At 35.7% G+C, this 11,551-nt stretch overlaps 1 protein-coding gene across 2 annotated transcripts; it reads right to left on the bottom strand.

Annotated features, from left to right (window-relative positions):
- Positions 1-4,192: 4,192 nt before the first annotated feature.
- Positions 4,193-10,013, bottom strand: LOC107841020 (auxin-responsive protein IAA16). 2 transcript variants are annotated; one of them, XM_016685011.2, is made up of 5 exons: positions 9,303-10,013; positions 6,912-7,138; positions 6,127-6,268; positions 4,845-4,906; positions 4,193-4,515 (listed from the first exon to the last, which is right to left on the bottom strand). In XM_016685011.2, the coding sequence occupies exons 1-5, from the start codon at positions 9,743-9,745 to the stop codon at positions 4,481-4,483; spliced, it is 909 nt and encodes a 302-aa protein (XP_016540497.1). In that variant the 5' UTR covers positions 9,746-10,013; the 3' UTR covers positions 4,193-4,480. The 2 variants fall into 2 exon arrangements, with proteins under 2 accessions (XP_016540497.1, XP_016540498.1); XM_016685012.2 differs by having other exon boundaries at positions 4,459-4,688; positions 9,303-10,011.
- Positions 10,014-11,551: the final 1,538 nt, after the last annotated feature.

Below are 11,551 nucleotides of genomic sequence, written 5' to 3'. Positions count from 1 at the left end.
ATGATACAAGTATGATCATGATCATGACACTTTTGAGTATTTTTGAAAACTAGTCACTAAAGGGCCCTTTTGTCATTTTGTCTATTATTGTAATGTAGTATAAATAGAACATTGTAGGGTTTATTTTTTTAGTTGATCATTATTATTGAAGAATACATCTCTTAGAGTGAGAGAGAGTCCAATTGAAACTAGGGCATAACATAAGGGTGGATTCTCTTGTGTGTTGCATTTTGCTTGATACGTTGGTGCTTGGGTGGTGGACGCCTCTCTTGTGTCAATTGTAAGATTTAGGTGTTTGTTATGTGAAGTTTTAAAGGTCCAAGAGTGGAATATGCTCTTGAGTTGTTAAGACTACATCAACACTTGTCTAACTACCTATCTTGTATCTTGTTTTAGTTTCGGCTTCTTGTGTTGTTAATATAACCCGTTTGTTCTTGTTGCTATTGTAATATTGTAGAGCTTCATCTTGTGTTTCTAAACTTGTTGTTGGCTGGCTGTTTTGGTGTATTAACACCTTGTATTCTCTTCTTTCTTGTTCTAGATAGTGAATCCGAGAGAGGTCCCCATTTGGTCCACGATTTGTTGTGATTTGTGGACTGTTTTGGGGTGTGATTTCGTGTTCCTTTGTTTGTTCCGTATCATTTGGTATCAAAGAACGGCTTGATCTTGTTCCTACAAGATCAATCTTGGGCTTCCTTGTTAGAAAATTTAAAAAAAAAGTTGTTGAACAGCTGAAAATTTCAGGAAAAAAAAATGCAATATGTCCATTGTTGTTGTCTTGGCCGAAATTGTGCTCTTGTGGTGTTCTTGGCCAAGATTTGTTCTTGAGTCTAGGTCTAGGAGTATTTTACTTGTCTTGTGTGTTTGTACTGTTAGTTTTGTTCCTCACTAACACTTTGAGTCGATCCAAACTTGAGCTTGAATTGTTAATATTGTTGTTGTGAACAAAGTGTGGCTGATTGGATATTGTTGTTGTTCTAGCCTTGACCGAGTTGAATACCTTGTGTTGTGGTGGTGTTGTAGATCTTGAAAAGTTGTTGTTATATTCTTGTTGTTCATCACACCCTTCACCTTTTGTAAAATCGAAAACACAACACAAAGGGGAGTTAGTCGATTGTTGTTGCTACCCTTGTGGTCTTAGCCGTGAGATTGTTGACCTTGTTTTGGTGGACTTGTTTTTTTTTCTTGGGAGATTGTTGTTGGTTGTTCTTGTTGTGGTTGTTGTGTTCTTGAAGTTCTTCACCATATTCATCACCTTGTTAATATTAAAGTAAACTTAGATCTTAAAAAGGTGAAAGACAAGGTGTAGTATTTGTTGAATCTTGAAAGACCCCCAACCACCAAAAAGACTTTACATCACATCTCAACCTTTTACATAAAACAAGGGTCCATGTTTTAAGGAGAAGTACAAGTCTAGTCAAAGACTTTTAAGTCTTGAAATTTGAATTGAAAAAGGAGCTCCAAAGACTAGTTTGTATTTCCCTCCATTGAACAATTTCCACCAAAGTCCAAATTGTGAAATTAAAATTGTTAGAAACCGCAACCAATACGTGACTGCCACTTCATCATTTTTTACTGTTCATGTAACAATTTTGGCTCAAATTTGAGATTTTCTTAGTTTCTTTTTATTGTTTCGTAGTTTTGTTTGATTGGTCCGAACGCTAATTGACAAGCTAGTAAACTCCTACTAGATTGTAAATTAGTTTTGTGTCCGTTTGTTCGTGTTAACGTTCTTTGTGTGCTTTTCTCTTTTGTGAATTCGTTGTATCTTGTTGGTTCAAATCCATAAACAAATTTTCTTTGAGTCAACTCAAACGAAAATCTATTCCGGGCAAGAGTAGACTCGACACTCAACCACTCACGAAGTACAAGTCGGCTTTCAACACTTGTGAAACCAAGTGTGAGGTAAAGCCAAAAGTGAGAGTGTGGTGAGATATTTTTGATCTAACAAGTTTGTTTGTTTTCTTTGTTTGTTGTGTCTTTTTGTTAGGTACAATGGCTGCCCATAATTTCAATGCCACATGTGATCGTATCAATGACATATTGAAGATATGAAATGGCACATTGAAATTATACGTCAATTGCTACCCAAACTCTACCCACAAAATCCAATTGTCCAAGCACCTTGCGTTGAGAGCTTCACAGAGGAAGTTGCTGCCCAACTTATGAGTAAAACTTGCCCACCACTTAAGGATATGTGTGATGTGATTAATGAATCTCAAGTGAGTGAAGGATTTCAAGATGTTGGCCAAGGAAAAAGGAGTGAACCTATGAGCCTATGTTGTTGTAAAGATTCTAATGTTTGTTTGGCTCATAGGGTTAATCATGTGCTTGGCATATCTTTGAAACTTGATAATGATTCCTTAGAGAGTGAAAGTTCCAAATCTGTCCACGGGTTAGATCATTCACTCTTTAGACACAATGTCTTGTTTGAAGATAGTTCCTTTACTCCTAATGTACCTAGTGGTTCAAGTGATGTTGACGGGATGGCTTGTGTTGGAAGCTATAGCCTATATGCTAACCTACTATGGTGTGACAACGTTCCTCTTGAAGATGGAAATCTCTTCTTGTAAGATGAGAGTACTTTTACGGGCGAGGAATGTGTAGTCTCAGAAATGAGTACTCTTAGTAGTACTCTTGGTGTGCGTGATGATCAATGTACTCTTAAATGTAGTTCACTACTTGAGCATGTGAATAGTGTGCTACAAAATTCTCAAGCTAGTGATGATTTCTATAGAATTGATCTTGATAATGCACATGACTCTTTGAACATCTTGTGTGGTAAAGGCATTGCAATTAGTTTTATTCATAGAGACTATGTGTATGAAAATATTTTTGTGTGTAAATGTGGGAGTGACATTCTAGGGGAAGAAAGGGATAGCATCGGCTTAGGCCCTTGGCTAATTTTTCCATTTGATCCCGGCACCCTCTTGGAATGTGGAAATCTCTACATTCCCTACTTAATGCTTGGTCAAGACGACAAGCAATGTTTGGTTGTGGGTGCTTATGAAGGAAGACAAGGTTCTTCCTTATCTCTTTTTGTTGATGGTGACCACTTCCTTTGTGCCATTTGTACTAAGTTTTTTAAGTCCAACACAAAGGATCCATGGATGTACTTCAAGTTTGTTCCACCTTGGCATGATGATGTTATTTGTTAGATTGATTTTTGTTGCACTAACCCTAACCTTCATGCCATGAGGATGTGTGCTTGTTTGTCTTCTCTTTTGATTTTGCAAGGTACGGATTCAAGGTCGAATCCTTTTCAAGAAGGAGAGGATGATACGAGTGCGATCACGTAGATGGACTCTTGTGGGTGTGTATTGAAGTCGTCCAAGTGTGTGTGCAAGAGAAGCGTAATTAAGGGCCCAAATACAAACCAAAAACAGCCCACTACAAACACTAAAGGGGCAACCCATTCTTGAAGGGCCATTTTGGAGATTTTACATTCTATCTTTTAATACACTATAAATAGAACCTCTTAGGGTTTTAGTCTTAGTTTTTTTATGAATATGAATATTGTATAACATAGAAAGACAAAGTCCTCTTTCCTTGAGGCAAATCTGAAACTTGGAACTAGGTAACAACAAGAGGGTGGAATCACTTTTGTGTTTGTTTGCTTAGAAACTTAGGTCTTGAGGTTCATGAGTCCCTCTTGGTTCGAGGAAGAACTTGATGTTGCTATTCATTTGTCTTAGGGTCCTCTCTCATTGTTAGGGTTCTTAGATTTGTGAATATTGTATGTCAAGTTACTATCCTTTTTGTATCTTATTATTGTGGAATCCAAATCTGGTTGTTTTGTTGTCATCTTGTTCATCACGCTTTTGTAGTTGTTTGGGTGTTAAAATACACTCTTGTATCTTATATTCTTGTTGTATTTGTTGAATCCAAGAGTTGGTCTCCAATAGGTCCTCGGATCTTGTGATGTGAGGACTGTTTGGAGTGTGTTTTGTGTTCCTCTTGTTTTTCTTGTATCACAAATTGACTCAAACAATAAAAAAAAAAAAGGGTAGCTCGGTGCACTAAAAGCTCCCTCTATGCGCAAGGTTCAGAGAAGGGCCGGACCACAAGGTTCTATTGTATACAGTCTTACCTTACGTTTTTGCTAGAAGCTGTTTCCACGGCTTGAACTCATAACCTCCAGACCACATGGCAACATCGTTACTAGTTACGTCAAGCTCAATGCACGTATAGATAGAGATAAGAGACTTTTTATAAACAAACAAAAAGTAAAACCATATTTACATATTGTCATGGAGAAAAATAGCATATAGCATACCTACAAAGGCTAGAAATTAGAATACACTTGCATATTAAGAATATATGTAACACAAATAGTTACATTAAAGATTTCTAAGACAGATAAACTCAAAATCCTGGCTCCGACTCTCAAATCCAAATTTCGCCTTCTACCTTACAGATATCGGAGAAAACACCTGGATTTCGAGTTCTCATAGTTTATAGCGCGAGAGTACTGCAGATTCTAACGATCCTTGCACTTCTCAGTGGCTCTTGGAGCTGCAGGAAACAGGAGGTATACAGTATATTAAATGTCGTATAATGTAAGATTCATTCTGGACATGTAATATACTTTAGACAGTATATAGTATATTACATGTCTATAATATAGCTTATAGAGCGAGGGTAGTGCAGATTCTAACGATTCTTGCACTTCTCGGTGGCTCTTGGAGCTGCAGGAAACAGGAGGTATACAGTATATTACATGTCGTATAATGTAAGATTCATTCTCGAGTTGTTTAGTTTGGGACATTTACTATGGAAAGTAGTCGATGTACTAGACAAAATCACACGTGTTTCTCAGATGTATGTGAGCAAAATGTCATTACCTAGGCCATTTGCATCTGAACTCTTCATGATTCTCAGCTTCTTGCAGGACTCAGTGAACATCCTGCAAACAAAAGAACGCGACGAAGGGGAATTACATTGTGAAAATAGGTTAGCGTTCAACCACGCCAGGTTGCTCTTGTATCCAGATTAAAGAAGACAAGAAAATATAAAAAGGCAAGCCCGGTGCACCAAAGCTCCTGCTATGCACAGAGTCCGGAGATGGGCGGACCACAAGGATCTATTGTACACAGCCTTACCTTGCATTTCTGACAGAGGTTGTGTCCTGCTATACACAGGGTCCGGAGATGGGCGGGCCACAATGATCTATTGTACATAGCCTTACCTTGCATTTCTGCCAGAGACGGTGTCCAAGGCTTGAACCCGTGACCTCCGGGTCACATGGCAACAATTTTACCAGTTACTCCAAGGCTCCCCTTCGAGACAAGAAAATATCACCAGAAGTATTCAAAAGGCTAAAAGGGACCAAATAGCAAAAAGGGACAAAAACGCTTGACACATAAACCTGACGGAGCTAGGATGTTGAATTTATGGGTTCTGGATTCTAGAGAACACGCGTACTAGGTTCTTGATAAATTATTTATACATATTGACTGAATCTTTACACACAAATACAGAACTTGAACCAGAGGTTATCTTGATTCCAGGCCAGCTGGATCTCCCCCGTTGCTATGGGCACAATTCTCTGGGTTTTTCTTGGAGAAGTATATGCCTCGTAGCGTTAGAGAGCACCTAAGAGATCAGTTCTCCAGATTGGAGCAGAGTTCTATGACTATCTTGGAGTATGAGGCTCGGTTTCATGAGTTAGTCAGGCATGCTACATCTATCTTGCCGACTGAGTATGAACGGACCAAAGCTACTGACTGTCCCACCACGTGATTTCAAGTAGAATATTGGCAAACTCCATCCTAGATATTATGTTCATTACTAGGTCACAATCACAAACTATCCATTGGGGAGATATGTGGTAGGTCTATTGATATAATGGGGAAAATAATCAATTAAAGTTTCTCGGACAATATCTCAACACTCATCGAAAATGATTCTAATCTAGCTCACGGCCTGTCAAAAGTAAAAGGTGTCTGGTTGGATCCTAACGGACAGCAAAATGTAAGTTAACGTTGTAGCGCGAATGGGCATCTATACTAACCTTTTGTCGTTAAGACAGGTTCAAAATCAGAGCTCTAACAAACTAACCTGTTCATGAGCTTTAAGAAAGTTCTCCGGAAATATTTCGAATTCAAGATCAGACGTAAGACTTACTCCCATGGGACATCACCGACAAGCATCCAATCACCGTCCTTGTCTTCATAGGTAAGAACGTATTCAGATCCGTGTAGAAGATCTGTCGATTTGCTTTCTTTTGGTCCATCACTGCTAGAAACGCCTCGAGTTTCACATTGACCTAATAAAATTATCAATAAAACTCAAAATTAACAGGCACTTAATGCAGAGGAAAAAACGGAAACCATGTTGATAAGATGTAGTAGTGAACTTATATTAATGTGGAGCTATTCGTTCAATCAAAGTTACATATATAAATGATAACAATTATCGAAAAGAATATTCACAAGAAGCGTTCATGGAGATGTCCTCAACGATAAAAGTCGTCAACAACAACATATCCAGTATAATCCCACAAAGTGGGGTCTGAGGAGGGTAGAGTGTATCCTGACCTTACCCTACCTCCGATAGACCCTCGGCTCAAGAAAAAAGAGTTAAAAGCAATCCAGAAAGTGAATAAACAGAAGTGAAAGCATTACAAAGCAAACTGACCAGTAACTACAGCAAAATAACATGACAATCGAAGTACAAGAAATATCAAATACAACGGCAACAACATACTCAGTGTACTCCCACAAAGTGGAGTCGGGTGAGGGTAAAGTATACGCCGTCCATACCACTACCTCAAATGAAGCAGAGAGGCTGTTTCCGATATACCACCGGCACAGGAAATATCAAATAGTAACAGAAATCGAAGGACAACGTAAAAGTCATTACAAACCAAAACCAAGAATTAGCATTTGATGCTTTCATAGAGCATTTACCAGCTTTGAAGCAACTGAACATTTTCTCTAGCGCTGAAGATAGATCGGTATAGCTGTTGTAGATGGTAAGATCAACCTTCCTCAGGTACGGAGCACCATCCATGCTGACTTTGACATAATGACAACCTGCTACTAGCTGACCGTTTGCACCTTCCTCAGTCTTTGGTGGATTACTAACCATATTCTTCCGAAAAGATCGAATTGGTGGCCATCCTACTACTTGTGTCCTGACCAAGTAGAAAAAAGATTAAGCCATTTTCGTTGGGAGGGGGAATTACAAGTCTATCAATCGAGAGAAAAGAAATAACAGTACAACCAATTTCAGAGATTCAATTAAAGCCGTGGCTACCTATGTTGCTTGGACTCTTCAAAAATGTCAAAAAGCGCTTGTCGGATACCCCTAAAGTAGTGTATTTTTGGAGAGTCCGACACGGGTATGGCATCAAAAGTGAGAGTCTGCGCAACTTAGGTGGCTACTATATATCATAAGATTACAACTACAACATCTATGCCTCAGCCACCAGAAAGTTGGGATCGACTATATGAATCCCCACTAATACTAATACGCAGATTAGCAAATGATAGCGCATGATGGAGGGAAAAAATCCATACAGATGAAAAAGATATAAAGTATTAGAGGATTGTGTTGGACTGACTATCAGTATAAAACTAGCCGATTCATGCTGAATCTTCACAATACAGAAACAAATTGTGATGGTTGAACGCTGAGCAAATAAAACAAAAGATATTTTTGTACACAGTCCTCGAAAGTGCTGTGAATCAACTGAAAAACAATCAGTGTGGATATGGAGACAAATACATGTATTCTAAGGAAAAGAGACAGAGAAAACAGCAAAACGTGTCTTCATCATTGATCATACTATGAATCTCCATAGATTTTAGGAGTAGTTTTTTAACAATTTATCTTCAAATATCGGTTTGGCCATGAAATTTGATATTTTCCAGTTCCCAAAAACTTCCTCATCCAAAATTTCAAACTCTTTCCAATCCAAACACAATTTCAACAACAACATATCCATTGTAGCCCCATATAGTGGAGTCCGGGAGGGTAAAGCATAGGAAGACCCTACCCAGCTACCCTTACCGCAAAGGTAGAAAGGCTGTTTCTGAGAGACCCTTGGCTCAAGGAAAAAAAGTCCAAAAAAGGAGTAAACGGAAGTAAAAGCATAACAAAACAACTACAACAAAATAATATGATAATTGAAGTACAAGAAACACCAGATAGGTCCAAACACAACTCCAAAAGTTCAACTTTTCAAGTTTCAAGTTTCAACATCAGAATTTATGACCAACCAAACAGTCCAAAGCAATCCAAAAAAGCGATAAATGGAAGTGAAAGCATAATAAAGTAGAGCAAAGTAATATGATAATCAAAGTACAACAAACACCAAATAGGACCAAACACAACTGCAAAAACTCAAATTTACTCAAATTTTCAAGTTTCAACCTCAAAATTTATGAGCGACTAGGAGCTAAGTACGTATAAGGTTAAGTTGGAAAGATTACTTTGCAGCTGGAGCAACCCCATGGCTACTACTACTAGAAAGCAGGTCCCTTTTTCCTTGCACTGGTCTAGGTGATTTTGGAGTTACTTCTTTCACAGACTGCTTAGAACTACTATCATTACAAAAAAAACCAAGAATCTTGTTTCCAAGTTGTTGGTGAAGAAATAAAGCCACTATTTTTAGCAAAATCAACTTCAGATCCAAAATCCCATGTGTCAAGAAAACCCCTTTTAGCTCCAGAGGGGAAATTTTTCAAAACCCCATTTGGTGGTGACTCAGAACCAGGCAAGCCAAGTCTAAGTTCAGTTGCCTTAAAGTTCAAATCTTTACTTTCCGTTATGGAAACACAGCTCTTATCCGAGTTTCCCTCTAACATGCTTATGTAATCTAACACAGCCCTCTAAAACACAACTTCAAAAATTCAAATTTTCAAGTTTCAAGTTTCAACCTCAAGATTTATGACCATATAGGAACTAACTACTTATAGCGGTCGAGTCAAGGAAAAAATAGTCCAAAAAAGGAATAAACGGAAGTGAAAGCATAAACATTCTGAACAATAACTACAACAACAACAACATACCCAGTGTACTTCCACAAAGTGGTACGCAGTACATACCAATACCTAAGATGAAGTAGATATGTTGTTTCCGATAGACCCCCGGCACATGACAGATAACAATATAACAAAACAAAAAATATAAAAGCACACAACAAAACTATAACACACTGGAGCAAAATAATATAACGATCGAAGTACAAGAAACAACATATAGGTCCAAACACAACTCCATAAACTCAACTTTTCAACTTATGACCAAACAAGAGCTACCATGAATACTTAAAAGTGTAAGTTGGAAAGATTTACTTTGCAGCAGGAGCAACCCCATGTCCATTAGTACTAGAAACAACTGCCTTTTTCTCTTCCCCTTGTCCAGATGACTTTGGAATTGCCTCTTTCACAACATTACTAGCCACAACACACTGCTTAGAGCTAGAGCTACTCTCATTACAAACAGAACCAAGAATCTTGTTTCCAACTTTTGGTGATGAAACAAAGCCACTATTTTTAGCAAAATCAACTTCAGATCCAAAACCCCATGTGTCAAGAAAACCCCTTTTAGCACCAGAAGGGAAATTTTTCAAAACCCCATTTGGTGGTGACTCAGAACCAGGCAAGCCAAGTCTAAGTTCAGTTGCCTTAAAGTTCAAATCTTTACTTTCCATTATGGAAACACAGCTCTTTTCATCACAGTTTCCCTTTGATATGCCTATGTAATCATGCTCCTCTATCTCTATGGGTATAGACATCAAGAATTTCACATCAATATTAGCTGTTGCAAATTATGTTCTTGAAAAATAGTAATACTAATACTAATAGTACTATGTAAGATAATTATAGAGTAATAATGAAGTGCAAAGCTAGTGAAATATGCTACTAAAAACAACTAGTAGTAGGGTTGTTTGGCCTTTTTGAAGCTTCTTTATAGTTTTATACCATTATGCCATGTCTGATAACTGATTACTCACTCACACACACAAAAAAAAGTACATAACATAAACTCTACTGTAGCCGAAAGAGATAGAACTGAAATGGAACTAAGGGCCTTTTTGAAGTTGAAAATTATTGTGTTTGGCTATCAAAATTTGAAAAATAATTTCAGAATTAAATTTTGAAAAGGCAAAACATTTTTTTCATTTCCAATTCCAACTTTTATTATTATTATATATAATTTCAATCTTTAAATTTTTACACAAACTCCTCTTATTAATTAAATTTCATAATTTTTTAAAAAAGAATAAATTCAATAAAATAATTAATTCAAGTGAAAATAATTAAGAATTTTCATCAATAAATTTAAGAATATATAAAATATATTTATATCTATCAATCATATTTATCAAAATATATATTTTCTCTATTCAATTGATTATGATTAAATAAACTTATTTAGTTGGTGCTTGTGATATTTTTATTTAAATTTTAGAAGAATAACAATCATAATAAATAGTTTATTTTTAATTATTTTATCAATTGAAGACATATAAATTATTTTCTCAACATTTGGTTATATGTTAGTAGGTAAATTAGTTGTTGGATCATTTTGATAATTTTTAAAAGTTGAGGGCATAAAAAATTATATTTAAAAAAGATTTTTCAAAAGTCTAAAAAAAAAAAATTCAAAAAGACATGGCCAAACAAACTCCAACTTCATCTTCAACTCCAATTTAACTCCGAAAAAAAAGTAATTTTCATAGCCAAACGGCTACTAAAATTACCAACATGGTGCAATGGAATAATTGTTTCACCTTTGATGAGATATCTCGAGTTCTAGAATTGAATATAAAAAAATAAACAAAATTGATTATCTCAAGTTCAAGAACTGAATATAAAAAAAAAAAAAAAAAAAAAAACATAAATTTTAATAGCTTGAAGTTTGATTATAATTTTTTTTTTTTGATATTTTATATAATTTTGAGTTTGTTGAGATATATAATGAGCTCCCAATATATTTTGTTTCTATATAAAGATACATATTACTTTTTAATATATTTTTTTGATTTTGAGTATGTCGAAGATACATAATACATTTAATGAAGATATATTTTTTCGATACATAATTACCTCCCGATATATAATTTTTTATTTTGAATCTATCGAAATATATAATTAGCTCAATGATACATCCAATGAACATACATAATTAGTTGAAATTTTTATAATTATTTTGTAATTATGGAGATTTGTGTAAATATGATAAGTTATGATATATGTTTAGGTATTTTTCAAAATTTTGTTAGAAGCACCAACCCTCGAATAAGCCTTTCGTCTGGATTAGTTGAGATTCTAATATGAGTATAGAACACGCGGTGAAAAATTAAAAAGAAAAGAACTACTATTTTATTGTTTATTTTAAAAAGGATGTTATTTTTTATTATTAAAAATAATTTAATTTTAAATTCTTTTTTATGATCATATCATAACTCATAAGGCATCATGATCATGAACAACAGTAATTTAAATAGAGAAAAGACATATTTTTCCCCCTGAACTTGTCCTCCAAACTCACTTTAGCACTTAAACTTAATTTCTGTTTATTTACCTCCTTAGACATC

Source organism: Capsicum annuum, chromosome 9 (assembly GCF_002878395.1).
Source record: "Capsicum annuum cultivar UCD-10X-F1 chromosome 9, UCD10Xv1.1, whole genome shotgun sequence".
In the NCBI taxonomy this organism is placed as follows: Eukaryota; Viridiplantae; Streptophyta; class Magnoliopsida; order Solanales; family Solanaceae; genus Capsicum; species Capsicum annuum.
The sequence above is the reverse complement of the archived record's forward strand: the minus strand, read 5'-3'. Positions and strand labels throughout refer to the sequence as shown.

Bases quoted from the DNA above. Each gene is read 5' to 3' on its own strand.
- LOC107841020 (XM_016685011.2), bottom strand. From the start codon at position 9,745: ATGTCTATACCCATAGAGATAGAGGAGCATGATTACATAGGCATATCA. The intron at 7,139-9,302 runs GTAAATCTTTCC...CTACTTGGTCAG, and splicing joins GGGGTTGCTCCTGCTGCAAA to GACACAAGTAGTAGGATGGC. The intron at 6,269-6,911 runs GTAAATGCTCTA...TAATTTTATTAG, and splicing joins GTTCAGTTGCTTCAAAGCTG to GTCAATGTGAAACTCGAGGC.